The 12500-nt window shown below is 44.7% G+C and overlaps 1 protein-coding gene across 2 annotated transcripts in view; it reads right to left on the reverse strand.

The window, feature by feature from the left end:
- Positions 1-12500, reverse strand: part of asap1b (ArfGAP with SH3 domain, ankyrin repeat and PH domain 1b) — a 49402-nt gene that overhangs the window by 17456 nt on the left and 19446 nt on the right. For both annotated transcript variants that reach the window (XM_084474893.1, XM_084474892.1), the window contains exons 4-12: positions 11808-11882; positions 11583-11632; positions 11130-11259; positions 7409-7494; positions 6210-6285; positions 5660-5746; positions 2748-2848; positions 1945-2014; positions 219-306 (exon numbers count right to left, since the gene is read on the reverse strand). In XM_084474893.1, coding sequence (XP_084331019.1) covers positions 219-306; positions 1945-2014; positions 2748-2848; positions 5660-5746; positions 6210-6285; positions 7409-7494; positions 11130-11259; positions 11583-11632; positions 11808-11882 — 763 coding nt within the window. The remainder of the gene's footprint in view (positions 1-218; positions 307-1944; positions 2015-2747; positions 2849-5659; positions 5747-6209; positions 6286-7408; positions 7495-11129; positions 11260-11582; positions 11633-11807; positions 11883-12500) is intronic.

Genomic DNA, 12500 nt, shown 5'->3' on the forward strand with positions numbered 1-12500 from the left:
CTGGGTAACCCAGCCCTCGGAATTGAAACCGAAAACCACTTTTCACTTCATGGAACAAATACCTTGAGAGTGTGTGTGGTGGTATGAGAGTGTGTGTGTGTGTGTGTGTGTGTGTCTGTGTGTGTGTGTGTGTGTGTGTGTGTGTGTGGGTGGGTGTGTGTGTAAGTCTGTGTGTGTGTGTGTGTGTGTGTGTGTGTGTGTGTGTGGGTCTGACTTACGGGAAATTAGATCAAAGCACTTCCTGTCCTCAGTGCTAGGTTTCACCTGGCAGGTCAGCAGGTTGAGTTTGACGGGCTGCCGGTTGGACTGGACACACACACACACACACACACGCACACACACACACACACCAAATAACACACATACACACACACACACACACACACACATACACACAAAATACACACTGTGTTATAGAAATGAAATGGTTCGATACATGTAACAGATCGCAACAAATTCCCAACACATCAACCAGCTCTGCTCCTCGCTGTGGTCTCCATGGTTACCAGTGTTGGCGCCAGCTGGCACATGTGATGCCAGCGGCCTGGGGGGGTGGGGGGGGAAAGCGCTGTACTCACGCGATGCTAACAGGCTGCGAGGAGCGCTCGGGGGGGTGGGGGGGGGGGGGGGTGGAGCTGGCAGACAGACGGAGGGCCAGCAGACTGACTGACAGACAGACAGACAGACAGACTGACTGACAGAGGGCAGACAGACTGACGTGCAGATGGCAGACGGGATAACACTGGGGCCATGGCCTGTGGGGATATTGTTATTATTCTGCATGCTATGTGCAGATGTTCAATCTGAAATTGACTGAATGAACTATATGTTTTATATTAATAGGATAACCTGAAAATAGACCAATATTGTATTTCTATTTTAGCGTATCTGATATATAACACAGCCCTAGAGAAGAGGTCTGTCTCTGTACCATCTACCAGCCATCTACCAGCCATCAGATCACAGACACCCCAGAGCCATGAGGTCAGAAGTCAGAGGCACCAGATGATATGAGAGGCTGCAGTGTCTGAGGCAGACCAATGTGTGAGCAGCCCTCTGGAATATATTGTGAAGTTATATTGTCTGCTGCTTCTGTGAAGCATGCTATTTGTGTTACGCTAATTCCAATGCTGTCTGTTCAGTGACAGCCAGCTGGAATAACAGCATTATTTTCTTTCCCTCTTGAAGCTAGCCTAGCTCGATCGAGCAGACTAGATGGTACTAATCAGAATCTAGTCTGAATAGAATACAGTGGTTAACTTCACACGATTAATTTCAGAGTTGAATACCACTGTAAGTGAAATCAGGAATCACTGATCAGTCAACGTAGGCACCCGATTCATGTTAATCTACTACTTTTACAGTTTAACCCAACTACTGTTTAACTAAATCAGAGTGGACCTAAACCGTAGTCTAACAAAACAGACGTGCAGCTTATTGGATCTGTAGTTTAACGGTCTGTATGAAAGATGACGGTTAGGGTTTGGTTCTGTCCTTACATGGAACATTTGACTACTGCGTGTGCCGTATCAGCCCACTGCAGCTGTTGGAGCGGAGATGTAGCCCTCGGAGCGATGGCAGAGTGAGCATTAATAAACATGTGGCCCACCTCTCTCTCTCTCTGCTATGACTCATACAACAACCACAGCAGGGCAAGAGATGAGGGAGGGGGGAGGGACATGTTGCCATGACAACCCATCTATGTCAGCTTCAATGTGCCAGTGGTGCAGGGGTCAACTATGTACACTGATGGAGTTGCTGTTGTTGTTGCAGTGTGTGTGTGTGTGTGTGTGTGTGTGTGCATGTGCATGTGCATGTTTGTATGTATGTATGTATGTATGTATGTATGTATGTATGTGTGTATGTGTGTGTGTGTGTGTGTGTGTGTGTGTGTGTGTGTGTGTGTGTGTGTGTGTGTGTGTGTGTGTGTGTGTGTACACTCACAGTGCCATGGGCAATTGTGAGGATGCCCCCCTTCACTGAGCACTGTCTCCTCTGCCACACCTTCCTCAGCCTATCAGAGACAGAGACTCGTTAATAAACAACCATACATAAAACATACATCTTACCTCGTTGATTTAACATCCAACTCTACCTCATTAATCTATACCTTCTGATACCTTATGATGTAAATAAATGCTTTATTCATCTTCCTTTGATATTTATTAATTATGTAATGTGCAACTAGCCAAATATATTTTAGTACAAAAAGTAACTAGTAGTAACTAAGTTCTTCAGGTAGAACTTATGCTTACTAGTGTAGTAACTAGTTAACTAGTGAGGTAAATAGTACTCACTACTGAAGTAAATAGTACAAACTACCTAATGGCCAACCCATAACTCTTCTTCATCTGGTATTCTTTTTAGTGAAGTAACTAGTACTAACGACTGTAGTAACTAGTAGGGATGGGTCAGAATATTCGATTATTCGATTATTCGTTCCTGAGGGTCAAAGCCGATTTTGGACATTTGGACCGTTAACATTTTTTATTATTATTAATCATGTACAGAAAAACAATATACACAAACATAAATATTAATATATATGCATAAAACACAAACACTGATCACTGTTAAAGTTTAAGATATTAAGTGATTTCTTGCCGATCCATGGCTGCCTTTGTGAATGTCGGCACACATCGAATAATCGATTATTCGTTCATACCACCCACTGATTATTCGACCATGAAAAATTTGAGTTATTCACATTCCTAGTAACTACAAAATAGTACTAACTAATGACCTACCCGTCACTCTTCTTCATCAGGTATCCCTTCTTCTCACATCCAAACTCCTTGTTTCCCTGAAGCTGGTGCATACTGTAGCCCCCCTGCTTACTCTGGGAGTCCTGCACGCACACACATACACACACACACACACACACACACACACACACACACACAAAACCCCATTATTACACTGAATGCCAGTGGGAGTCCAGGTCTTGGTGGTGCATGCAGAAACATTAACAAACATCCCATAATACACTGTTGTCAGGGGTCGAGGACCGGTTGCCGTGGAGACACACAGCATGCTCCCGTCTAAAGACTTGAATCGAAGAATAAAAAGTTGTCCCCATGACTTTGTTGGTTACTCCTTTAAACAGTACACATATATATGTATCTATATATCTATATATACACATATATATACATACATATATACACACATATTTATATACATATACATATATATATATATATATATATATATATATATAGCAGTGGTGGCTGGTGGTTTTTAAAGAGAGGGAGGAAGGACTGCGCGCTTGGTTGCCATTGGCCTGCTTGCACTGTTAGTGGTGTATGGTGGCATAAGTATGTGAGAATCAAGTTGTTTCAGGGTGTTTTGGTGAACTACAAAATAGCAGGGAGGGATCGTTTTGTGAATAAAATTGATACAAATCCACCAGTGGCAGCATTGTACTTTGAAAGATGGTGGGCAGCATGTCTTGGACTACAAGGGCAGAAGGAAAGGATGCAAAGCCAATTAGTCAAATCAGGCCTACTCTTGATTTGTAAAACTAAATAAAAAAATCTGAGCCATCATTGGGCCTATTTTTGCCCTCAATGACTGAAGCTATTGGTTGTAATTTGGCTATATTTATTATGTTTTAAGACACAAGACCAAATGTGATGCCATTTAAAATGCATCATGCTCTGAATCATTCACTAACATCCTTTCCACAATATTAAACAGAACGGTCAGAGTAACAAACAATTAAAAGAACAACAAGAACATAATTTCACAACTATTGACATGGGCTGTAAACCTAACATTGTTAGAGGCAAATGTGGATGTTAATGGATGTTTCAGAATGTTGGTCATGGTGTTAAGCCAAATAAGATTGAGGTACTTCATTTATAGATCAAGTCAATCCTTCTCGCTGTTTGTGTTGCAAAGATATCAGTGACCTGGTCATACCAAACAGGATATTTTTTAAGTGATTTCAGAATAACGGCGAGTGTAACTCCACGTTTTCGCCACCCTTTCAGACAGCTTGGTAACCCAACGGTGGAGTACCGAAAATACTCAGCACATTTATTTCGGCTGACTTTTGGCGGTAGAAACGCCAATATAAGCGAACAGAGCCGCACTGTACCGCAACGAACAGTAGCGCACCACTGGGTGGAAACGAGGCATACGAGCGGGTTTGTTGGTTCCTATTCGTGAATAGACGTTGATGCGATTCAGAACCCTTAGCTAGTCCCACCCACTCAGAGGAGGACTTTCCTCCTCTCTCCCATTGACCCCCATGTTATCCACCAGCTGCCAGTAGTTCTCGAGAAATGAATGGGAGTCATTGGAGGCTGATGGAGGTCCGTCCTCCCTGAAGTAATATTCAATAGGCGATAGGGGGTGCTAATATCCCTTTACCCAGGGAAACAGACATTACATATACAAAGGCATTAATGTAGTCATATTTAAGGGCATTAATTCATTACAGTAGTCTGGGCAATCTATACTTTTTATTGTCAATAATGTTAAGGAGGATCTTCCTTCCTCTCCTCACGGGAGAAGCCTCCACTGATATATATACACATATATATCTACATATTTATATACATATACATATATATATACGTATATCTACACATATATATATGCATATTTATATACATATACATATATATATATATATATATATATATATATATATATATATATATATATATATATATATATGTACAAGAAGAACAGAATACCAGCATGCAAGAGCGTGCACGGTGAGCGTGCACGGTGAGCGTGCATGTGCGGGTGCTTGGTCATAGTGAGCGTGTCCTCCAGCAGCACTTACTCTTCTAGACTGGATTCCAGACAAGCAGAAAGCAGAGAGGAAGACAGAGGGAACACGTGTGAGAAGGTGTGTGTGTGTGTGTGTGTGTGTGTGTGTGTGTGTGTGTGTGTGTGTGTGTGTGTGTGTGTGTGTGTGTGTGTGTGTGTGTGTGTGGGTGTGTGTGTGTATGTAGAGGGGTTATCTTCCACCAGGGGCTCTTAGGTGGACAAAGCCTAAACTAAGTGGTAGATATCTGACGGACTACAGAGTGAGAGTGTGAGTAGTGAATAGTGTCATTGTAATAGTGTAGATCTAGTGGTAGTGCTTGGACTATGGGAGGTAACTGCAGTAACAAAGGTGGTATGTGGGTATGGTATTATATAAAGGGTGGGGTCTATCATAGGGGGTGTGGTCTATCATGGGTTTTTATTTATTTTTATTTAACCTTTTTTTAACCAGGAAAAGGTCCCATTGAGTTACAATAACTCTTCTGCCAAGGAGTCCTGGCTAAGACAGGCGGCAAAAAGTTTCAGAATACACAAAAGACAAGACAAGGGTTGTGGTCTACCAGAGGGGATGTGGTCTATCACAGAGTGTGGTCTATCACAGAGGAGGGGAGTGGTCTATCATGGAGGGATGTGGTCTATCACACCCCTCCTGGGCTATAGGAGGGGTGGGGTCTATAATGGGGTGTGGTCTATAGGAGGGGTGGGGTCTACCAGAGGGGATGTGGTCTATCACGGGGTGTGGTCTACCAGAGGGGATGTGGTCTATCATGGGGTGGGGTCTATAGGAAGGGTGGGGTCTACCAGAGGGTATGTGGTTTATCATAAGGGGGTGTGGTCTACAGGGGGTGTGATACCAATGAGGGGTGTGGCCTACCTCCTTCTGGTCCAGCTGGAGAGAGGACTTGATGAGATCCCTGAGGGCCGTGAGCTGCTTCTTCTCCTCATCCTGAGTCTGTTTGATCTGCAAGGAGAACACACACAGTCAACACACACACACACACACACACACACAATAACATCCATATGAAGGGGTGGCAGAGGGGATGAAGCGCAAGGTGGGGATGGGTGTGGAAAGGAGGTGATGGAGGATAGGTGTGGAGGTTAAGAGGAGGTAATGGAGGAGGAAGTGGGGGTGGAGGTGGAGAGGGAGAGATGGAGGAGGTGGGGGTGGACCTGGAAAGGAATTGATGTTGGTAGGGGTGTAGGAAAGGATGGAGGCGGTGGTCAGGGTGTAGAGGGAGATAGAGTGGAAGAGATGGTGTAGGAGGAGGTGGTGATGGAGGTGGTGGAAGAGGTTGAGTGGAGGTGAAGGAAGAGATGGAGAGGAGGTGTTTGGGAAGGTGGAGAGGAGGAGGTGATGTAGGAGAAGGTGGAGAGGAGTTGTAGGAGGACATGGTGTAGGAGGAGGTGTAGAAGGCATTTACGTTGTAGAGATCAGCAGCCAGCTTCTCTATGTACTGCTTCAACCTGTCAGCCGTCTTCAGACCATCCTGGAAGAAACTGGACAACAGAGAGAACCGCCAAGCACGTTAGAGACTTCTGCCTTCAGTATAAATAAACATATTATGTGATTGTATGAAATGAATGAGACAGGGAAGGAAAAACCTGAGTGAAGTGATCATAATCAGTAACATTTGGAAGAGCTTTTCTCCATACGATAAGTCAACATGTTGGCAGTCAAACTTTAACTATCACATGGTCATTATGTAGCCAACAGAGCCTCAATCTCCTTTATATATAAATAAACAATACATTATACTATAAGAAACCAATGGAAAACAACTGGTCTCCGTCTCTGCAGGAAGTGGCTTTCTGCAGACAGGAAGTAGAGTACCTTGTCAACAGGAAGACAGGGTGTATTTTTAACCTCCACACATCTCTAAGCTCCAGGAAAGCGTTAAACATCAATGTGAATGTCCGCCCGATGGGGATAGCGACATTTCAAATGGCTATGCAACTTTAATCCACTTGATAAATAGCACTCTATTTTATGTGTACTTTACTTTTTATTTCATATCTCACCAAAGAACCAAACATTAAATCTAACAGGCTTGCAGCTAAGAACTCCAACTCATCTTATGTTTGCGCACGCTATGCTAACTAGCTGGTTCTCATCCAAGATGGGGTTCAGCCATTATGGATCAGGTTGGGGGGGGGGTCATCTCAGTATTGTAGTTGTTTTTGGCTCCGTGTTTGGTCATTCTGTCAAAGCCTGGCTGAGACGCTGACCTCTGCTCTCTCTCTCCTGTTACAACCAACCGCAACTTCGGCTACTAATTGTGATAAATGACAATAAGATCAAACCTGATAAAAAATATAGATGGCAAGCATGGCTGCTACAGATAGCTGTAATATAGACGTCCAAAATGAAGAGTTGAGAACTGATGTTAATCTAATGATGACGATAACATCTAATGAGAGAGAGAGGAGAGAGGCAGAGAGGCAGGCAGGGAAAGTGTGTGTGTGTGTGTGTGTATGTAAGCGTGTGTAAAGGGGATGAAAGGCCTTTCAAAGGGAACATACAGTTGCGTGTTTCACGGTGGTTTCCCTCATTATGGGAGATGGAGGGAGACAGAGAGATACAGACAGAAGGTAGATAGAAATGGACTCTGACGGGACCTACTTGCACTGAGCGTGGTAGTACTTGATGAGGTTCTGCAGCAGGTCCACCCCCTTCTTCGTCTTGATCTCATTCACCTTGATCAGGTACTGCCAATCAAACACAGGGAACATGCTGTCACACATATTCAACGCAACTTTACTGTCCCCCAACAACTGACCAATAACACTGTCGTTCATGGTTTATTCCAGAGATTTCACCACATGACTAGATATGGGATATTTCAACGCATCTCAAGATCTGTGAGAAAAAAAAATTATTAAGATGAAGTAGAAGCTAATATTAACATTAACCTGACGCACTCCACACAGAAAGATTGTGTGTTACATTGCCCCAAAATCTTGGTCTTTAGAAAACCAAGCTTTTGGGGACCTGGATCGGACGACCGTAGACGACACACAGACGAAGACACCCTGTAGGACACAGCACAAACCCACACTGTGTCTGTGTGTGGCTGTGAACCACAGTTCCCTAGAGGAAGTCATTGTCATTATGCTGTGGGAGAGCACTGTGGATAGGCACAGGTTTGATAAGGGTCCTCTGTCCAATCTCAACTGCGGTCTCTGATTCCTACAGATAACCTGCTGGCGCAGCAGTGAGTAAGTAATTGCTGTGATTTATTTCTCTGCTAAATGGCCGAACATAAGACACCAAGCGTGGTCATCCATGACGATAAGAGCTGATGTTAATCAGAAGAGGACCGTCATGCAGGGTTGAGCTACAACAACTAGTCACAGATTAACATTTCCTGCTGAACGGTGAAAAAATGTGTTTTACTTTAAGAGTGTAAACAGTTAGTGGAGTATATCTCACTTTACATACATTTTACCATATTCCTTATTGTGTACATGTTTCTATTTTCTTTGTCATTTACATGCAATGGTAATGTAATTGTTTCCCCTGCGAATCAGCCCCCTGAATTGAGTGAGAGTGAGAGTGTTTGTTTGAGTGTGTGTGTGTGTGTGTGTGTGTGTGTGTGTGTGTGTGTGTGTGTGTGTGCGTCCTGAAGCTGTGCAGATGTGTTTGTATGTGTATGTGTGTGTGTGTGTGTGTGTGTGTGTGTGTGTGCATGCTGACGGTGTGTGTGTGTGTGTGTGTGTGTGTGTGTGTGTGTGTGTGTGTGTGTGTGTGTGTGTGTGTGTCTGCGTGTGTGTGTGTGTGTGTGTGTGTGTGTGTGTGTGTGTGTGTGTGTGTGTGTGTTTGCATGCTGATGGTGTGTGTGTGTGTGTGTGTGTGTGTGTGTGTGTGTGTGTGTGCAGGCTGACGGTGTGTTGTTGTGTGTGTTAAACCCTGCTGAATGTTAGTTTAGTGTGTCTACGTGTGAATGAGCAACATCACTCCCACTGGTGAGAGCTGCTGTTTTACACAGACAGAAGGAGAGAGCGAGAGAGAGAGAGAGAGAGAGAGAGAGAGAGAGAGAGAGAGAGAGAGATAGAGAGAGACACATATAGAGGAGAGAGTGAGAGAGGAGACACACACACACGCAGTGAGAGAAAGAGAGCGAGATAGAGAGATAAATAGATAAAGAGAGACAGAGCGAGGGAGCATCCACTAATCTGCTGATTGCGTGACATGGGGGGGGTGGAAAGAGGGAGAGAGAGAGCAAGGGAGGGAGGGAGACAGAGAGAGACAGAGAGAGAAAGACGTAGAGAAAGGAATGAGGGAGGGTGAACAGATTTTGTCCTACGCAGCATTAGCATCATGGCTGCTGTTTCCATGCTGGCTGCTGCCTTGGAAAAGAGCTGCAACACGCTACATTACACAGCTTGCCCGCGAGTGCTAGCTCGCTAGTGCTAGTCCACTAAAGATTAATTAAATTTTTTTTTTTTTTTTTGCCTTTGATATATTTTGTGTTCTTTCAATGTTCAATTCAATTTATGTTTATATTATATGTGAATAGTTATACATGGTTTAATATACAAATAAATTACCAGGGACATGGCTATCATTTTGAGTCAGGTCTTTTAGCTAATTAGCATAAACCCCCAGGGGCCCTTCTAACGAGGGGAAACCAGCTGACTCAGGGTTACAGGGTTTGAGGGAAAACCTGGTGGGGCGTCTCCTCTCCTGACCCGGAGTTGTGCGGTTGCTGGGATGTGCATTAACTGTACTGAATTACAATGGAGGAAGATGATAGAAGGGAGTCAGACCAGTGGACAAGTGCTCTAGAACGGGTAGATTAACGATAGACGATAGACGAAAAGAAAGTGATGGCCTCCTGGAACTCGCAGCAGGGAGGGGGGGAGGGAATAATGATGAGAGCAAGGGAGACATCGCTCTCATCTCTAGTTACAATCTATTTGATAGATTTGTTTTCAACTTATACTTTGATGGCAGATAAAACCATCATAAAATTATTTTCTTGGAGTATATATTTTTTATTTATTTATTATTCATTGCAAATTATGTTTTTCAACTCATCATGGCTTACCAGAATACTTTCATGGCCCTCGCTTAAACATAACAAAATATCTTGATATGACTTTGGGTTTAAAGCGGCAATATAGTGGTTGGCGGGAAAAAGCAGTACCCCGCTACACACAAGATGAAATAGGAGAGTCCGTAGCGGAAGCACCGCCCCCCCCCACTCTTGCACGGGGGAAAGTAACCACAGACACCCAGTTGGGATCCCCCCTAATACTGCAAATGCAGCAGGCCATAGGCTCCGGATGGTTGGACACATCCGGAGTGAGATTACTTGTGGCTAAACACACATTATTTATACTCAAATTGTCGACGATTCTCGAGAATGCAACAGGTTTAACTCTTCCGAGTTAAACCCATTGTGGCAGGGAATAAATATAAGGTTCAGTTATCCCAGCAGGGAGATAATACCACGATTAGACGAGTAACACAAATGAAGACAAACTGAGAACCAGTGGGAGGGAGGGAGGGAGATGGAGCGGGAGAGAGAGAGGGATGTGGGAGGGAGAGTGGGAGTGTACTCCCACCACCACAGGGCTCTGGCAGGGTCCAGCCAGCTTGGCAGCGGGCTTTGCTGCGGAGCGCCAGCCCGCCCACCCACGCTGGATGCTACAGTGGAGAGGTTTTACACATAAACACCTCCCCCACACGTCTTCTGAGAACACCGCTCACCCAGGGGTCGCCCCACCGGTGCTACACTATCAGATAGAGGAGGGGCAGGAGGACATCTCCGCACACACACACACGCACGCACGCATGCACGCAGACATACTGTCTCTTGTAAGACCGGACAGTAGAAGTTGAGTGAGTGGGGTTAACCCCTCGAGTGGGGTTAAAATAAGGTTACATTCACCGCCAGTATTAACCAATATTATATTTTGAGTTTAGAATGTATGTAATGTCGATGGGCTAGAGTCCAAACACACAACCTGATTCCTGGCTGTGTACTTGAATATAAGCAGAGAAAAACAATATCTATAAATATCTATAATCTATGAATGATATATATATAATATCTAACCACATACTGCAACTCTGGAATTATCAATGTATTGACCTCACACTAATGGAAGGCATAATATAGCTACTGACAGTACTGACGTCACAGACATGGGGCCTCACTCTACTGACTTCATGTCCACGGAGGGCCAGTGTGGTCATCATTGACCCATGATGGTCAACTGACTATACTGCCCTCAAAGCGATGGAAGCTCTGACCGTTCTGACCTGATGAAGGCTAAAAAGGTCCTAAGAGTGACTGTACCGACCTCACAGTGATGGTGGCTCTGACTGTACTGACCTCACACATCTGCAGCTGGAACAGTCTCCTCTCCTTCTCCATCTCCTCAGCGATCTCTGCTCCGGTGATCTCTGTGCGGATCATCCCATGCTGCTTAGCGTGTTCCCTCTTCTCCTTCTCTATCTTGGTGCTGAGACACAGAGACAGTAATATTACAGGCACACTAAAACACTGATCTGGTGAAGGCAATCAAAAGCACATTCTACATAATTACAAACTGTGAAGTACCTTAGTTAGATTAGATTGTTCACCCGGTTTTTAACACATCAAGATAACCCAAAGATCGTTCAGTGTAGTAAGTCAATCAAACACCTTCAAGGGACTAGGGTCAGTGTATTCATACTACACATGCAACAAGAGCCAAGAGATTGACGTAACATCAACTTCACAACGCAAGCGAAGAGCAGCCACAGCCATCAGCAGAACACTAAAAGGCTCTCATTAAACACTCACAACTTGGCCTCATAGTCCTTCCAGGCCTTGTCGAACGGCTTCTTGATGTCCTGCAGAAAAAAGAACACAAGTTGGTGGACAGACGCCAGTCAAGGACAGGAAAGGCACTATGGGACTGGCAGAATATAGGGAGTAAAGAAGCAGGGAGACTGGGTGAGACTAGAGAGGGGTTGAGGGGCAGGAAGGGCGGGGCAGGTGAGGAGGCGGCGTTGCAGTAGTCCTCACCCCTTTAACTCCCTTCAGATCCCCCTTCAGCAGAGAGTCCAGGGTGAAGATCACATTATGACTCAGACTCTGGAGCTGGGGGCGAGAGACAATCAGACAGACAGAAGCTGCTTTCACATATGGACGTGCATCCGTCTGTTCTCCGTCTATTCTACGGAGGTGCCGTATATGTGAATGACATATCCTGACGTTGGACCTCCTGAAAAAATACTACCACCGAGGTAGTACCGACATTCCGCTCCATCGATTCTCTCGGGAGTAACACCCTTCACTTTGACCGGCAGTGGGTCTGCTTATAGGTTTGAATATGGTCGGAATGAAGCGGCCACCGATTATTGACAGGCTGTGTAAATTATTCTTAGTTTCACTAACTTTACAATAGGGCCTACACGTTTGCACAGACACAACCGGACTCGTTCATTACCTCACTAAACTGACACACGCTACCGCTCGCTCTCCTCACTCGTCCACTCACACACATACTGCCATTCTCGTGCACACACATGCACTACTCTCGTAACAATTATTATTGACAGTTGGCTGAACATTATAGGGTCCCGTCCTTCCACTCCCTGTTTTCTCAGTTAAACACAGAAATCAACTACATTTGTCCCAGTGTTTGTTAGATGTGAAATTAAGCCAAAAAATACGCTCTCTTCCTCCGGTAACGCAGTCGTTTGCGACGCCTTTCTT

This window comes from Micromesistius poutassou (genome assembly GCF_964030765.1).
Source record: "Micromesistius poutassou genome assembly, chromosome: 11".
NCBI classification, from domain to species: domain Eukaryota; kingdom Metazoa; phylum Chordata; class Actinopteri; order Gadiformes; family Gadidae; genus Micromesistius; species Micromesistius poutassou.